Here is a 15,000-nt window from a genome sequence, read left to right on the forward strand (position 1 = left end):
GTACCTCCTTCTCTTCCTTCATCCCCTACGTCCCTCCTTCATCCTCCCCTACGTACCTCCTTCCCTTCCTTCATCCCCTACGTCCCTCCTTCCCTTCCTTCATCCCCTACGTCCCTCCTTCCCTTCCTCCTCCCCTACGTCCCTCCTTCCCTTCATCCTCCCCTACGTCCCTCCTTAATCCTCCCCTACGTCCCTCCTTCCTCCTCCCCTACGTCCCTCCTTCCTCCTCCCCTACGTCCCTGCTTCCTCCTCCCCTACGTCCCTCCTTCATCCTCCCCTACGTCCCTCCTTCATCCTCCCCTACGTCCCTCCTTCCTCCTCCCCTACGTCCCTCCTTCCTCCCCCCCACGTCCCTCCTTCCTCCCCCCTTCCTTCCAGTACTAAGTGGGTCACAGAGAGACACAGAGAGGCAGAACCAGAGCGAGCTGTTCTCTTTATTCTCCCTCCCAACCCTGAAATTAAACACATTCTAGTTCACGTACGATGATGAAAGTTTTATTGCCATAAACAGTGTAGGAAAATAAAATAAAACCCCCCAAAATAAAGGAAGAAAGAGTTGAAACAGCCGTTTGTTTATATCCTATAGTACAGTAAAGCAAATGTCAGCTGTTGATCAGCGACACCAACGTGTTGTCAAAGCGGCGCAGGTTTGAAACCCTCTTTTATATTTCATTCTCAGGATGCACACACACCTGAGAACACCCCCCCACTGACCGCTTCTGGGTTATTGGGGCCGCAAACGTTTGAGACAGGTCAAGAAAAAATAAAAAATCAAAGAAGATGCAGGAATGCAAACGTTACAGGTTTAGTTTAGAGATGTTCCGTTACCATTTCTTCTTTCCCAGTACAGAGTACCGATCCCATACTCCCGTGTGTGTGTGTGTCTGTGTGTGTGTGTGTCTGTGTGTGTGTCTGTGTGTGTGTAAGTGACTGATGGGAACAACAATCTTTGAAATAGGTTCAGTTTTAAGCGAGAAACAAGCCGTGTAAGCTGTACTTACGTCCACTAAAAGTTGTGTTGTTGCTGCTGACAGACTCAGATTATTATTCTAAGTGTCTGACAACATTATGAAAGGATCCCTACAGAGATAGACCTTTTAGTTAAAGAGGAAGATCCTTTTAGTTTAACATGAAACAGCCCCGAAATCACCATCACCAAACTACACCAGACTCCATGTAAATAATCAGGACTTTTAGCGTGTATAGAGCCAGCATATCTCCACCAGACTCCATGTAAATAATCAGGACTTTTAGCGTGTATAGAGCCAGCATATCTCCACCAGACTCCATGTAAATAATCAGGACTTTTAGCGTGTATAGAGCCAGCATATCTCCACCAGACTCCATGTAAATAATCAGGACTTTTAGCGTGTATAGAGCCAGCATATCTCCACATGTAAATGGGTGAATTAAGGGTTTATTTCAACCAAACCAGAGTGGTGATTGTTGGAACAGTGGAAAGATGAACCAAGACGGCTTTTGGTAGTTTTATTTAGTTTCTGTCCACGTTGAATGAAGTGTGTTTTACGATGATAAAAGTCCTGATTATTTACATGGAGTCTGGTGTAGTTTGGCGAACGAAGTTAAAAAATTTATTACATTTTGCGTTGTTACAGAACTTTCTTCTACTGTCCAGTTTGACAGCGAGTTATAACGGCAATAAGAACATAAACGACCTTAAAGTAGATGGTTCGGGTTCGGGTATGGGATCGGTACTCGCTGACACCGACGCCAGCGTTTCCAGGCGATATCGGAGGCGTCCGCGGTACCGGTACCGGAACATTTCTAAGTTTCATCTACAAACCAAACTTCATTTGGACTTCTCATTCAGAACTTTTCATCAATTTTTACAAAACCTTTATTTGTTATTATATTGGCGGCAGATGCAACACTCACTGAAGTAAACAAAAACAACAGCACAAAAACCTTTTTTTTTACATTTCTTCTGATTCCCCGCTGGTGACATGATGCGTTAGGCGCCACCGTCTGGCGGCGTGCGGCGGTGGCGGCGTGCGGCGGGTTTAAATGAGTCAGGGAAGCTGCAATCAAAGACAGATGGAAGGAGGACAAACAGAAAGAACAGAAAGGAAGGAAAGAATCAAATTAACACGGAAATGATGCACATTGTTTACGTCTGGTTTCTTATTTCCCCGTCTGTCTTCCTTCCTTTCTTTCTTTCCTTTTTCATTCTCTCTGCAGCAACTAAAACTTGGAGATAAACTGACATCAACCTTCACAAAGGACGTGAAGAAAAGAAATGAAGAGTTCGAAAACGGTGAAAGAGCGACAGAAACCTCGGAAAAAAGGGTCGAAAAATCTAGTTTACTTTGATAAATGTGTGTGTGTGTGTGTGTCTGTTTGTGTCTGTGTGTGTGTCTCTGTGTGTGTGTGTTCTTGTTTAACTATATTTGTGGGGTCCAAAAACCGGGAGTCCAGTATACTTGTGGGGTCCCGACAGCTTTGTGGGGCCAAAATGCTGGACCCCCCAAGGTTAAAGGTGTGTTTGAGGGTTAAGACCTGGTTTTAGGATTAGGGTTAGAATGAGGTTCTGGTTAGGGTGAGGGTGAGGGTTAAGGTTAGGGTAAGGAGCTAGGGAATGCTTTGTTAATGATGGGTCCCCACAAAGATAGTGAAACAAACATGTGTGTGTGTGTGTCTCTGTGTGTGTGTCTCTGTGTGTGTGTGTGTGTGTCTCTGTGTGTGTGTGTGTGTCTCTGTGTCTCTGTGTGTGTGTGTGTGTGTGTGTGTCTCTGTGTGTGTGTGTCTCTCTGTGTGTGTGTGTCTCTGTGTGTGTGTGTGTGTGTGTGTGTCTCTGTGTGTGTCTCTAACCCTACTATAATTACTGTCAGAGTGGACGTCAAAAAAGTCAGAAGAAACCCGTAGAAACAAGAGTCTAAATATTCTGTCTGAAACGTTGATGGATAGACTAAGAAATACCGTCAAAGAAAGCAACAAAATCTTTAAAAAAGTGCCAAAAAATACCATCAAAAGTTTACTTTGCTAAATATTAAGACTGTTAGTCAAAAAAGTAATAAAAACGTTGAAAAGTGTTTAAAAAAGACCATAAAAAAGTGACAAAATCTTAGAAAAAAAAGCCCTGAAAGTGTAAAAGAAAAAGAGTCACGTTGATACGTACTGAGAAACACCGTGAGAGTTAAGTCAAAAAGAGACAAAAACCTGAAAGAAGAAGTCGCAAAAACATCAAAAGGAAATAAACATCAAAATGTGACAAAAACTTATAAATAAAACTTGAAAGAGATGAAAGCGTCAAAATAAATCGTGTTGTGTTGATAGATCGTCAGAAAGACCAGAGAGGAGAGAGTCACACACACCTAGAACAGGAACGTTTTCTAGTTTCTTATTTCACTTTAACCTCTCTTCCCCCGTCTGTCTCTCTGTCTGTCTGTCTGACTGTCTGTCTATGTGTCTCTCTGCCTGTCTGTCTGTCTGTGTCTCTCTGTCTGTGTGTGTGTGTGTGTCTGTCTCTCTGTGTGTGTGTATATATCTGTCTGTGTGTGTGTATATCTGTCTGTCTGTATCTGTCTGTGTATCTGTCTGTCTGTCTGTGTATCTGTCTGTCTCTGTGTGTGTGTGTGTATATATCTGTCTGTATCTGTGTGTATATCTGTCTGTCTGTATCTGTGTGTATATCTGTGTATCTGTCTGTCTCTGTGTGTGTGTGTCTGTCTGTGTATCTGTGTCTGTGTATCTGTGTGTGTATCTATGTGTGTGTATATATATATATATATATATATCTGTCTGTCTCTCTGTGTGTGTGTGTGTGTGTGTGTGTCTGTGTATCTATGTGTGTGTATATATATATATCTGTCTGTCTCTCTCTGTGTGTCTGTTTGTCTGTGTGTGTCTGTATCTGTGTGTGTGTGTGTCTGTGTGTGTATATATATATATATATATATATATATCTATCTATATCTATATATATGTATATCTATATGTATATATATATCTGTCTATCTCTCTATGTGTGTATGTATATATATATATCTGTCTGTCTCTCTCTGTGTGTCTGTGTGTGTGTATATATATCTGTCTGTCTCTCTCTGTGTGTCTGTGTGTGTCTGTGTGTGTGTATATATATATCTGTCTGTCTCTCTCTGTGTGTCTGTTTGTCTGTGTGTGTCTGTGTGTGTGTATATATATATGTCTGTCTGTCTCTTTCATTCCTTCCTTTTAAATAAAGCATCAAAACATTGAATAAACCGTTAAAATCCCCAAACTTTTCCCCCCCATTTTGTGACATTGGAGCCCAAACAGCTGAGCCATCATCAACAACATGAACAACATTTCTTTCTTCACCTCTTTCTCTCTCTTCGTGTGTTTTCTTTAAAGCTGTTGATGAGATAATAAGAAAATATAAGAAAAGAAACAAGAGATCAACAAACAACTTCATCAAAATGGAAACAACTAAAGAAACTGTGAAATGTGCCCGCCTCTCCTCCCCCGTCTACCCAACGCTGGTCAAACCCTCTCCTCCCCCGTCTACCCAACGCTGGTCAAACCCTCTCCTCCCCGTCTACCCAACGCTGGTCAAACCCTCTCCTCCCCGTCTACCCAACGCTGGTCAAACCCTCTCCTCCCCCGTCTACCCAACGCTGGTCAAACCCTCTCCTCCCCCGTCTACCCAACGCTGGTCAAACCCTCTCCTCCCCCGTCTACCCAACGCTGGTCAAACCCTCTCCTCCCCCGTCTACCCAACGCTGGTCAAACCCTCTCCTCCCCCGTCTACCCACGCTGGTCAAACCCTCTCTCTCACCCAACGCTGGTCAAACCCTCTCCTCCCCCGTCTACCCACGCTGGTCAAACCCCTCTCCTCCCCGTCTACCCACTGCTGGTCAAACCCTCTCCTCCCCCCGTCTACCCAACGCTGGTCAAACCCTCTCCTCCCCCGTCTACCCAACGCTGGTCAAACCCTCTCCTCCCCCCCGTCTACCCAACGCTGGTCAAACCCTCTCTCCCCGTCTACCCAACTGCTGGTCAAACCCTCTCCTCCCCGTCCACCCAACGCTGGTCAACCCTCTCCTCCCCGTCTACCCAACGCTGGTCAAACCCTCTCCTCCCCCGTCTACCCAACGCTGGTCAAACCCTCTCCTCCCCCGTCTACCCAACGCTGGTCAAACCCTCTCCTCCCCCGTCTACCCACTGCTGGTCAAACCCTCTCCTCCCCCGTCTACCCAACGCTGGTCAAACCCTCTCCTCCCCCGTCTACCCAACGCTGGTCAAACCCTCTCCTCCCCGCTGCTGTCAAACCCTCTCCTCCCCCGTCTACCCAACGCTGGTCAAACCCTCTCCTCCCCCGTCTACCCAACGCTGGTCAAACCCTCTCCTCCCCCGTCTACCCACTGCTGGTCAAACCCTCTCCTCCCCCGTCTACCCACGCTGGTCAAACCCTCTCCTCCCCCGTCTACCCACCGCTGGTCAAACCCTCTCCTCCCCCGTCTACCCAACGCTGGTCAAACCCTCTCCTCCCCCGTCTACCCACTGCTGGTCAAACCCTCTCCTCCCCCGTCTACCCAACGCTGGTCAAACCCTCACTGACACCGTGCTAGGACGCCCCTGTGGCTGTGTGTGTGTGTATATGTGTTTGTATGCGCGAGTGTGTGTCTGTCAATGTGTTTGTGTGTCAGTATGTGTTGGTGTGTGTGTGTCTGTCCTTCCGTGTGTGTGGCGCCCCCGTATGCCGATGTTTTAGACGCTTTTTAGACGTTTTTTTTTATACATTTTTTTTTTTCTTTTTTCTCTTTTGCGCCAAATTTAATATTTAATGGCCGTGATTCATCTCGTAGCTGGTTGCCTTGGTTACAGGATTCCCGTCCGGTGAGAAGCGTGGCGACAAGTTTAGAAAAAGTTGAGTTAAAGTCAGAAGAAATGGAAAGAAAGATGTTTCCTCTCATGTTTCAGGTGAAGTTTTCAACGGACCAATCAGAGACACCCGTTGAGTTAAATCTGATTGGACTGGACATGTTTGACTCTCATCGGCCCTGAGAGCCAATCAGAGGAGCCGTAACTGTAGGCCACGCCCCCAAGGAGAAAAAAAAAGTAAAAAACTGAAAACAGCAAGAAATATGATCAAAGCTACAACAGCTCTTTACAGGTTTAAAGTGTCTGTCTGCATGTCTGTCTGTCTGTCTGTCTGTCTGTCTCTCTCTTTGTCTGTAAATAAATGGCGGGCAACCTTTGACCCAGAAAGGGGGCGGGGCTACAGGACAAAGCAGCTATGACATCACAGAAAGCAGGGGAGGGCGCATGCATCCCCGAGCTGCTCGTTGTGTTTACAGTTTATGATTCATCGAGTCAGAGTGGAAAGATTATTCTTTATTCTCTCGAAGAATTAATATTCTGCTCAGACTGAAGATGGAGAAGAAGAAGAAGAAGTAGTAGAAGAAGAAGAGGAGGGTGGCGTCCTCTCGGCGTTTTAAAGAACCACGATCCAACATTATCACCGATACATAACGTAACGTAACCCTCTGAGATACAGCTTCATCTCAGAGTCCCACTTCATATTTACTTTACTACTACTATCTGACAGATCTCTCTGTGTGTTTTGGACGTTTTGGACCGTGTGCAGAGGTCGTACTTTAACCAACTCCTCCTACAGATTTCACCCGATCGACTTGAAATTTGGCGAGCCCGATCGAAACACCTCGGCGAAGCTAAGTTGTATATATTTTGGGCTTTCGTCCAACGGTGTTGGCGTGGCGAGTAGAGTTGGGCATCGTTTGGATTTTAACGATTCTGATTCTTCCTTTGGATTCCTGTTCTTTGAGGGGTGGCGTTGACACGTTGACGTTGATTCAATGGCGGTTTGCAGTTTTTCTGCTTTTTCAACGTAAAATAACGCCCCACTAGGGCGCCGCTTACTGCGCTCCGTGGCCGCAACACAACAAGCGCCTGGTCGCTACGGAAACCAAAACTTGCGCATGTTAAATTGGGAAGCGATGATCGGATTTGAAACCAAATCCTCGAAACGATTCCAATCAAAGAGCGATTCCAAGTAGGAATCAGTTCTCGATTCCCAACCGTAGCGGCAAGGCGCCATATTGTCACGTAACGCTGCGAAAACAGGAAGTGGTTGCACTGAAGTGCGCACTGCTGATTATCGCAGTAGGAGTTTGATTTTTAAGTGGCATGTGGCAGCCGGAAGTGGCATGTCCTTCACCATGAGACGTAAAATATAACTTATAAACGTACCGTAAGACGTAAAATATAACTTAGAAACGTACCGTAAGACGTAAAATATAACTTAGAAACTTTTTAAAAAAAATATATAATGTAAAATATAGACGTAAAATAATATAATATAAATATAACGTGTTACTGCGAGGCTACGTCACACGCGGGTTGCGTTCAGGAAAAGAGGAAATGGTTGGGATTAGGAAAAGAAGAAGGAGGTTGGGATTAGGAAAAGAAGAAGGAGGTTGGGATTAGGAAAAAGAAGAAGGAGGTTGGGATTAGGAAAAGAAGAAGGGGGTTGGGATTAGGAAAAGAAGAAGGGGGTTGGGATTAGGAAAAGAAGGAGGTTGGGATTAGGAAAAGAAGAAGGGGGTTGGGATTAGGAAAAGAAGAAGGGGTTTGGGATTAGGAAAAGAAGGAGGTTGGGATTAGGAAAGAAGGAGGAGGAGGGGTTGGGATTAGGAAAAGAAGAAGAAGGGGGTTGGGATTAGGAAAGAAGAGGGGGTTGGGATTAGGAAAGAAGAACAGGGTTGGGATTAGGAAAAGAAGAACAGGGTTGGGATTAGGAAAAGAAGGAGGTTGGGATTAGGAAAAGAAGAACAGGGTTGGGATTAGGAAAAGAAGGAGGTTGGGATTAGGAAAAGAAGAAGGAGGTTGGGATTAGGAAAAGAAGAAGGAGGTTGGGATTAGGAAAAGAAGAAGGGGTTTGGGATTAGGAAAAGAAGAAGGGGGTTGGGATTAGGAAAAGAAGAAGGAGGTTGGGATTAGGAAAAAGAAGGAGGTTGGGATTAGGAAAAGAAGAAGGGGGTTGGGATTAGGAAAGAAGAAGGGGGGTTGGGATTAGGGAAAAGGGGGGTTGGGATTAGGAAAGAACAGGGTTGGGATTAGGAAAAGAAGAAGGGGGGTTGGGATTAGGAAAAGAAGGAGGTTGGGATTAGGAAAAGAAGAAGGGGGTTGGGATTAGGAAAAGAAGAAGGAGGTTGGGATTAGGAAAAGAAGAAGGAGGTTGGGATTAGGAAAAGAAGAAGGAGGTTGGGATTAGGAAAAGAAGAAGGAGGTTGGGATTAGGAAAAGAAGAAGGGGGTTGGGATTAGGAAAAGAAGAAGGGGTTGGGATTAGGAAAGAAGGGGGTTGCTCCCCCCCTACCCATTTCTCTACGCAGATTTTCGCCGTTTCATACTACTCGCTACGGCATCAATTCACACGCAATCGGCATACAGATATACCGGAAGTACATGCCTCATACACGTGCCACACGGCACTTAAAAATCTAACTTCCTCTCGATTATCGTGCAAATGCTGGACCACACAGCTTCATGTCTGGAAGAACTCCGTTATGAAACTGTCAAATCATATTTCAGTTGCTTTCTTGAAATGGATATGAATGTATCGGTATAATATTGTATCGTGTACTCGCTGCCAGTCTGTCTGTCAGGTAGGAAAGCTAACCGCGGCGTTTTAAACTCATCCCGTTGGCGTTCCTCTCTTTCCTTTCCCGTGTTAAAGTCTCCCCCCCCCCCCCCCCCTCGGGCCGTCAGTCTCTTAAGGCTTTTCTTTGGGGATCACCTCCTCTCGCGGCTTGGCTCCGCCGAAGATGGCAGAGTTTGGGTTGGCGACCTGGTTGAGCGGCTCAGAGACGGTCCGAGGCTTCAGCTGCAGCCGAGGCCGCTGTGCACGCTCCTCTGTAGAGACACAAACGCACAACAGACACACAACTTAATAAACCGAATTTCTATATCAGAACTATGACAAGAGAACGTTGAAAAAAGTGACAAATGTTGGAAACGGCTACAAAAACGCAGGAAAAACGCTGAAAGAAGGGACCAAAAGCATCGCCAAAGATGACAAAGAACTTGTTAAAAATTTGACAAAAAGTGAGAGAAAAAAAATCGGAAAATGTGACAAATAAAACTACGCCAAAAAGGTGACAAACTAATTGGAATAAAATCAACAAAAACACAACTTCTTAAACTCAACGCTCCTCTGTAGAGAGACACACACACACAAAGACACACACACACACAGAGAGACACACACACACACAGAGAGAGAGACACACACACACACAGAGAGAGAGACACACACACACACACACACACACACACACAGAGAGACACACACACAGAGACACACACACACAGAGAGACACACACACACACACACACACACAGAGACACACACACACACAGAGAGAGAGACACACACACACACACAGAGAGAGAGACACACACACACACAGAGAGACAGACACACACACACACAGAGAGAGAGACACACACACACACAGAGAGAGAGACACACACACACACAGAGAGACACACACACAGAGAGAGAGAGACACACACACACACACACACACACAGAGAGACACACACACACAGACAGACACAGACAGACAGACAGACAGACACAGACAGACAGACAGACAGACAGACACACCTTTAACCTTCGTGGTGTCTTCCCCCCGTTTTTCTGGGTCGAAATTTCAACATTTTGTTCTTTTTCTAAACTTTGACGTTTTTGTCGAGTTTATTCCAATTACCCAGGTTTTTTTGGGCATTTTTTTTTTATTTGTTTTTGTAATTTTTTAAACAAGGTTTTGTTTTCTTTGGCAATGTTTTTGATTTTTTTTTGTCACTTTTACTCAGAGATTTCTTGTGTTATTTGAAAGAAAATAATCAGCAGAAAATTACAGTTTAAAAAGAAAAGAAGCTGCAGGAGACTGCAGGTAGTAAAACACGCAGCCGGAAACGGTCATCGAGCAGCAGAAGGAGAGTTTGGAGTGAGAGAGAAACTTGTGAGGGACTGGAGAAAAGGTTAGTCTTACTGCAATGAAGAAAACAAAGAAAGCTAGTCGCGCTGAAATCCAGATGGCCAGAGCTGGAGGAAGGAGTCCACAGATGGGTGCTTGAACAACGTGCTGCTGGGAGAGGCTCGTCAACAGTGCAGCTACGTTACGTTAACGTAGAGACACCTACCGTATTCAGCCCCTTGTTCTGGGGGCTGTTGGGTAGTTTAATAACTGTTAATGTGTTACGTTAACGTAGAGGACACCTACCGTATTCAGCCCCTTGTTCTGGGGGCTGTTGGGGAGTTTAATAACTGTTAATGTGTTACGTTAACGTAGAGACACCTACCGTATTCAGCCCCCTTGTTCTGGGGGCTGTTGGGTAGTTTAATAACTGTTAATGTGTTACGTTAACGTAGAGGACACCTACCGTATTCAGCCCCTTGTTCTGGGGGCTGTTGGGTAGTTTAATAACTGTTAATGTGTTACGTTAACGTAGAGGACACCTACCGTATTCAGCCCCTTGTTCTGGGGGCTGTTGGGTAGTTTAATAACTCTCCTTTCCAGATTAAATGTCTGTTCCTGGTCTTGGATTTTGTGAAATAAATGTCTAAATAAATGCGACTTATAGTCCAGTGAGACTTATATATGTTTTTTTCCTCTTCATGACGCATGTTTTTGACTGATGCGACTTATATACTAATAACATTCTTTTTTAGTGCTGCCTTTTATATTCAGTTAAATAATGTTAAAAATATTTCCTTTCATTTGTTTTAAACTCAAGAATTTGTTGTATTTTAGCAGAATACTGAAAGCTGCAGAAATGCAGAACCGAGTACACCTTAATATATGTTTATTTATCAAAAGAAATATCATTATCGCCATATTTAAACAACCTTATCGCATAGTACATATTTTCTAGGGATCGACCCATATGGATACTGGCTGCTGATACTGGCACCAGCACTCTGCTAGTGGGGGAGGGGCAGTGCACCGTCTGCACGTGAACTGCAGCGTCTCCAGCAACACAGAGCTGCCTGTGGACGCCCGTCTGTAAATAATGCCGGGAAAGATTCGGCGAACGCAGCAGTAACGTGTATCGATACACGTAAAAAAACACAAATATCGGCCCGATATATTGGCCAGCCGATAAAATCGGTCTATCACTAATATTGTCCTCATATCGTGCAGCCCTACATGTCGTTAACAAAAAAGCATACTAACTAAAAACAACTACTGAATGAAAAAGTTGACAATGATACGACTAAAGTAAATCAAGCACCTTCAGAGGGTTCCCTGAAGTCTGTGGTTCCTCCTCCGCGAGGGGGTCCTCCTTCTCTGAAGCGAGCCGATCCTCCGGGTCCTCCTGCTCCCGGTCCTCCCGGTCCTCCGGCGCCGGGGCCCCCCCGCCTGTCACCGGGGCGACCGCCGCCTCGACTCCGCCCTCCCATGAAGTCATCGTCTCTGAAACCTGTGCGGACACGGACACAAACGCTGTCAACAAAACATCAAGTAACTTCACAAGGAGAGACCAAAATATCATCGTCTCTGAAACCTGCAGAGAGAGAGACAGACAGGCAGGCAGACAGACAGACAGGCAGGCAGACAGAGACACAGAGAGACAGGCAGACAGATAGAGAGGCAGAGAGTGACACAGACAGACAGACAGACAGAGAGGCAGAGAGACAGACAGATGCCCTCAGCTGTCCTGCAGAGTCTGGAACCTGTAAGGTGACTGGTGAGCATGAGATGGCTGAGGTGAAATGCATGATGGGAAAAAAATCAGGGTGGGTATCCAGCAGCTTCAGGAGGCAGAGCCTGGCTATGGGGGTAAAAGGTCAACAGTGTCTCTTTTAAAGGGTGACTCCAGTGTTTTCCAACCTGGACCCTATGTCTCCATGTGTTTGTGTCTGAGTGTCTGATGTGAACAACAATCTCTGAAACTGGTCTCTGAACCAAGCTGTAATGTTACCCTACAGGACTAATGTTCAGCAGCAGTTAGTAACAAGCTGTAATGTTACCCTACAGGACTAATGTTCAGCAGCAGTTAGTAACAAGCTGTAATGTTACCCTGCAGGACTAATGTTCAGCAGCAGTTAGTAACAAGCTGTAATGTTACCCTACAGGACTAATGTTCAGCAGCAGTTAGTAACAAGCTGTAATGTTACCCTACAGGACTAATGTTCAGCAGCAGTTAGTAACAAGCTGTAATGTTACCCTGCAGGACTAATGTTCAGCAGCAGTTAGTAACAAGCTGTAATGTTACCCTGCAGGACTAATGTTCAGCAGCAGTTAGTAACAAGCTGTAATGTTACCCTACAGGACTAATGTTCAGCAGCAGTTAGTAACAAGCTGTAATGTTACCCTACAGGACTAATGTTCAGCAGCAGTTAGTAACAAGCTGTAATGTTACCCTACAGGACTAATGTTCAGCAGCAGTTAGAGTCCAGTAACCCACCAGACTCCATGTAAATAATCAGGACTTTTAGCGTGTATAGAGCCAGCATATCTCCACCAGACTCCATGTAAATAATCAGGACTTTTAGCGTGTATAGAGCCAGCATATCTCCACCAGACTCCATGTAAATAATCAGGACTTTTAGCGTGTATAGAGCCAGCATATCTCCACCAGACTCCATGTAAATAATCAGGACTTTTAGCATGTATAGAGCCAGCATATCTCCACCAGACTCCATGTAAATAATCAGGACTTTTAGCGTGTATAGAGCCAGCATATCTCCACCAGACTCCATGTAAATAATCAGGACTTTTAGCGTGTATAGAGCCAGCATATCTCCACCAGACTCCATGTAAATAATCAGGACTTTTAGCGTGTATAGAGCCAGCATATCTCCACCAGACTCCATGTAAATAATCAGGACTTTTAGTGTGTATAGAGCCAGCATATCTCCACATGTAAATGGGTGAATTAAGGGTTTATTTCAACCAAACCAGAGTGGTGATTGTTGGAACAGTGGAAAGATGAACCAAGACGGCTTTTGATAGTTTTATTTAGTTTCTGTCCACTTTGAATGAAGTGTGTTTTACAATGATAAAAGTCCTGATTATTTACATGGAGTCTGGTGGGTTAAGCGATCGCATTTTCAAGGATTCAAGGTTTTATGTTTGAAAAAAGGATCTTACTCTTTAACTAAAAGGTCTATCTCTGTAGGGATCCATCCCATAATGTTGTCACACACTTAGAATAATAATCTGAGTCTGTCAGCAGCAACAACAGAACTTTTAGTGGACGTAAACTTAAGCTGCGCAATTTCCGGATAACTTAGATTGTAGTTTGTTTCACTGACTGCAGCGATCTCGCTCAAAACTGGACCAATGTCAAAGACTGTTGTTCACATCAGTCACTTACACACAGAAACATGGGTTGAAAAGGTTGAAAAGAAACCCAAGTTACCCTTTAATTGTGTGAGATTATTATTGAAATGAAAATGTGTTGTGGCTGTAATTTGCTTGGTTCTAAACTCTGGCCCTGGATTCGTTGGTTAGCTCGGGGATATTGACCCGCCCCGTGTGCAGGGTTCTGATTGGTCGGCTGGGATCTGCTGAACTCTGTGAAATCACCTCCTCCCGGTTGGTCGAAGTCCTCACGAGAGTCTCGTCCTCCTCCTCCTCCTCTGGGAGCTCCTCGAGATCCTCCTCGGCCTGCAGAACACAAGGGGAGTTAACACTGAGAGGAGGGGGAGGGAGGGAGGGAGAGACAGAGGGAGAGAGAGAGAGGGAGGGAAGGAGAGAGAGAGGGAGGGAGAGACAGAGAGAGAGAGAGAGAGAGAAAGAGAGAGAGAGAGACAGAGAGAGAGACAAAGGGAGGCAGGGAGAGACAGAGAGAGAGACAAAGGGAGGCAGGGAGAGACAGAGGGAGAGAGAGAGAGGGAGGGAAGGAGAGAGAGAGGGAGGGAGGCAGTGAGGGAAGGAGAGAGAGAGAGAGGGAGGGGAGAGTCAGAGACAGAGAGAGAGAGAGACAGAGAGAGAGACAAAGGGAGGCAGGGAGAGAGAGAGGGAGAGAGAGAGAGAGAGGGAAGGAGAGAGAGAGGGAGGGGAGAGACAGAGGGAGAGACAGAGAGGGGAGGGAGTGAGAGACAGAGAGAGAGAGAGAGAGAGGGAGAGAGAGACAGAGGAGAGAGAGAGAGGGAGGGAAGGAGAGAGGGAGGGAGGGGAGAGACAGAGAGGGAGAGCAGTGAGAAGAGAGAGGGAGGGGAGAGTCAGAGACAGAGAGAGAGAGGGAGGGAGAGAGAGAGAGAGGGAGAGAGACAGAGAGAGAGACAGAGACAGAAAGAGGGAGGAAACAGAGGAGAGAGGCGGCTCCTTCTGAAGTATCTGAGAGGCGGAGCTTGTTAGTCACCCATCAGCCAATCAGAGAGGAGATGTTAGAGAGAAGCAGCAGACCCACTGAAGGAGGGACCTGTAATTAGTGTCATATTTCTACTTCAGTCATTAACTCCAGAGGAAAGGTGAGCTGGAAAAGGAAACAAGGGGTTAGGGTGGAGGTGAGGATGAGATGAAGGGATGAAGAGTAAAAGTATGAAGAAGAGTCCTCCTCCAAGTCACACACTGACACTGTCAATCAGCTGGTTTTTCTGAATGAAACCTAACTTTATTTACACATAGTGAGGCAACGATACGATCAACTCACGGCTGGAGGTGCTTATCTAAATGAGTGGAAATATTCCTTTATTTCTTTTCCTTTTTTAGAAATATTAACCCCTTTGAACTGACTTCTTTCTTGAAATATTGAGACTTTTTTTTTTTTTTTTTTAAATGTAAAGACTTTTTAACTGACTTTTTTTCCTGCAAATATTAAGACGTTTATTCACACGTTTTCATAAATATTACGACTTCCTTTATTTCTATAAACTGTGCAAAACAGATGTGTCCCGTGCAGCCTTCCAGCCCTAGTTTCCAGAGCAAGGTTAGACTTGTGGTGTGTGTGTGTGTGTGTGAGCGCTGTGTGTGTGTGTGTGCGTGTAAGTGTGTGTGTGTATGTGTGTGTAAGGGTATGTGTG

General features: G+C 45.4%; 1 protein-coding gene across 4 annotated transcripts in view; it reads right to left on the reverse strand.

The window, feature by feature from the left end:
- Nucleotides 1-416: 416 nt before the first annotated feature.
- The window catches only part of eif4h (eukaryotic translation initiation factor 4h), a 20,699-nt gene continuing 6,115 nt past the window's right edge, over nt 417-15,000 (reverse strand). For 2 of the 4 annotated variants that reach the window (XM_078247273.1, XM_078247270.1), the window contains exons 5-7: nt 13,562-13,642; nt 11,262-11,450; nt 8,719-8,873 (exon numbers count right to left, since the gene is read on the reverse strand). In XM_078247273.1, coding sequence (XP_078103399.1) covers nt 8,734-8,873; nt 11,262-11,450; nt 13,562-13,642 — 410 coding nt within the window. In that variant the 3' untranslated portion in view covers nt 8,719-8,733. Of the gene's footprint in view, nt 2,040-4,317; nt 4,351-8,718; nt 8,874-11,261; nt 11,451-13,561; nt 13,643-15,000 lie in introns of those variants that run through there. The other 2 variants (XM_078247272.1, XM_078247271.1) reach the window with 2 other exon arrangements.

The sequence above is a fragment of the Sander vitreus genome, chromosome 3 (genome assembly GCF_031162955.1).
Source record: "Sander vitreus isolate 19-12246 chromosome 3, sanVit1, whole genome shotgun sequence".
NCBI classification, from domain to species: domain Eukaryota; kingdom Metazoa; phylum Chordata; class Actinopteri; order Perciformes; family Percidae; genus Sander; species Sander vitreus.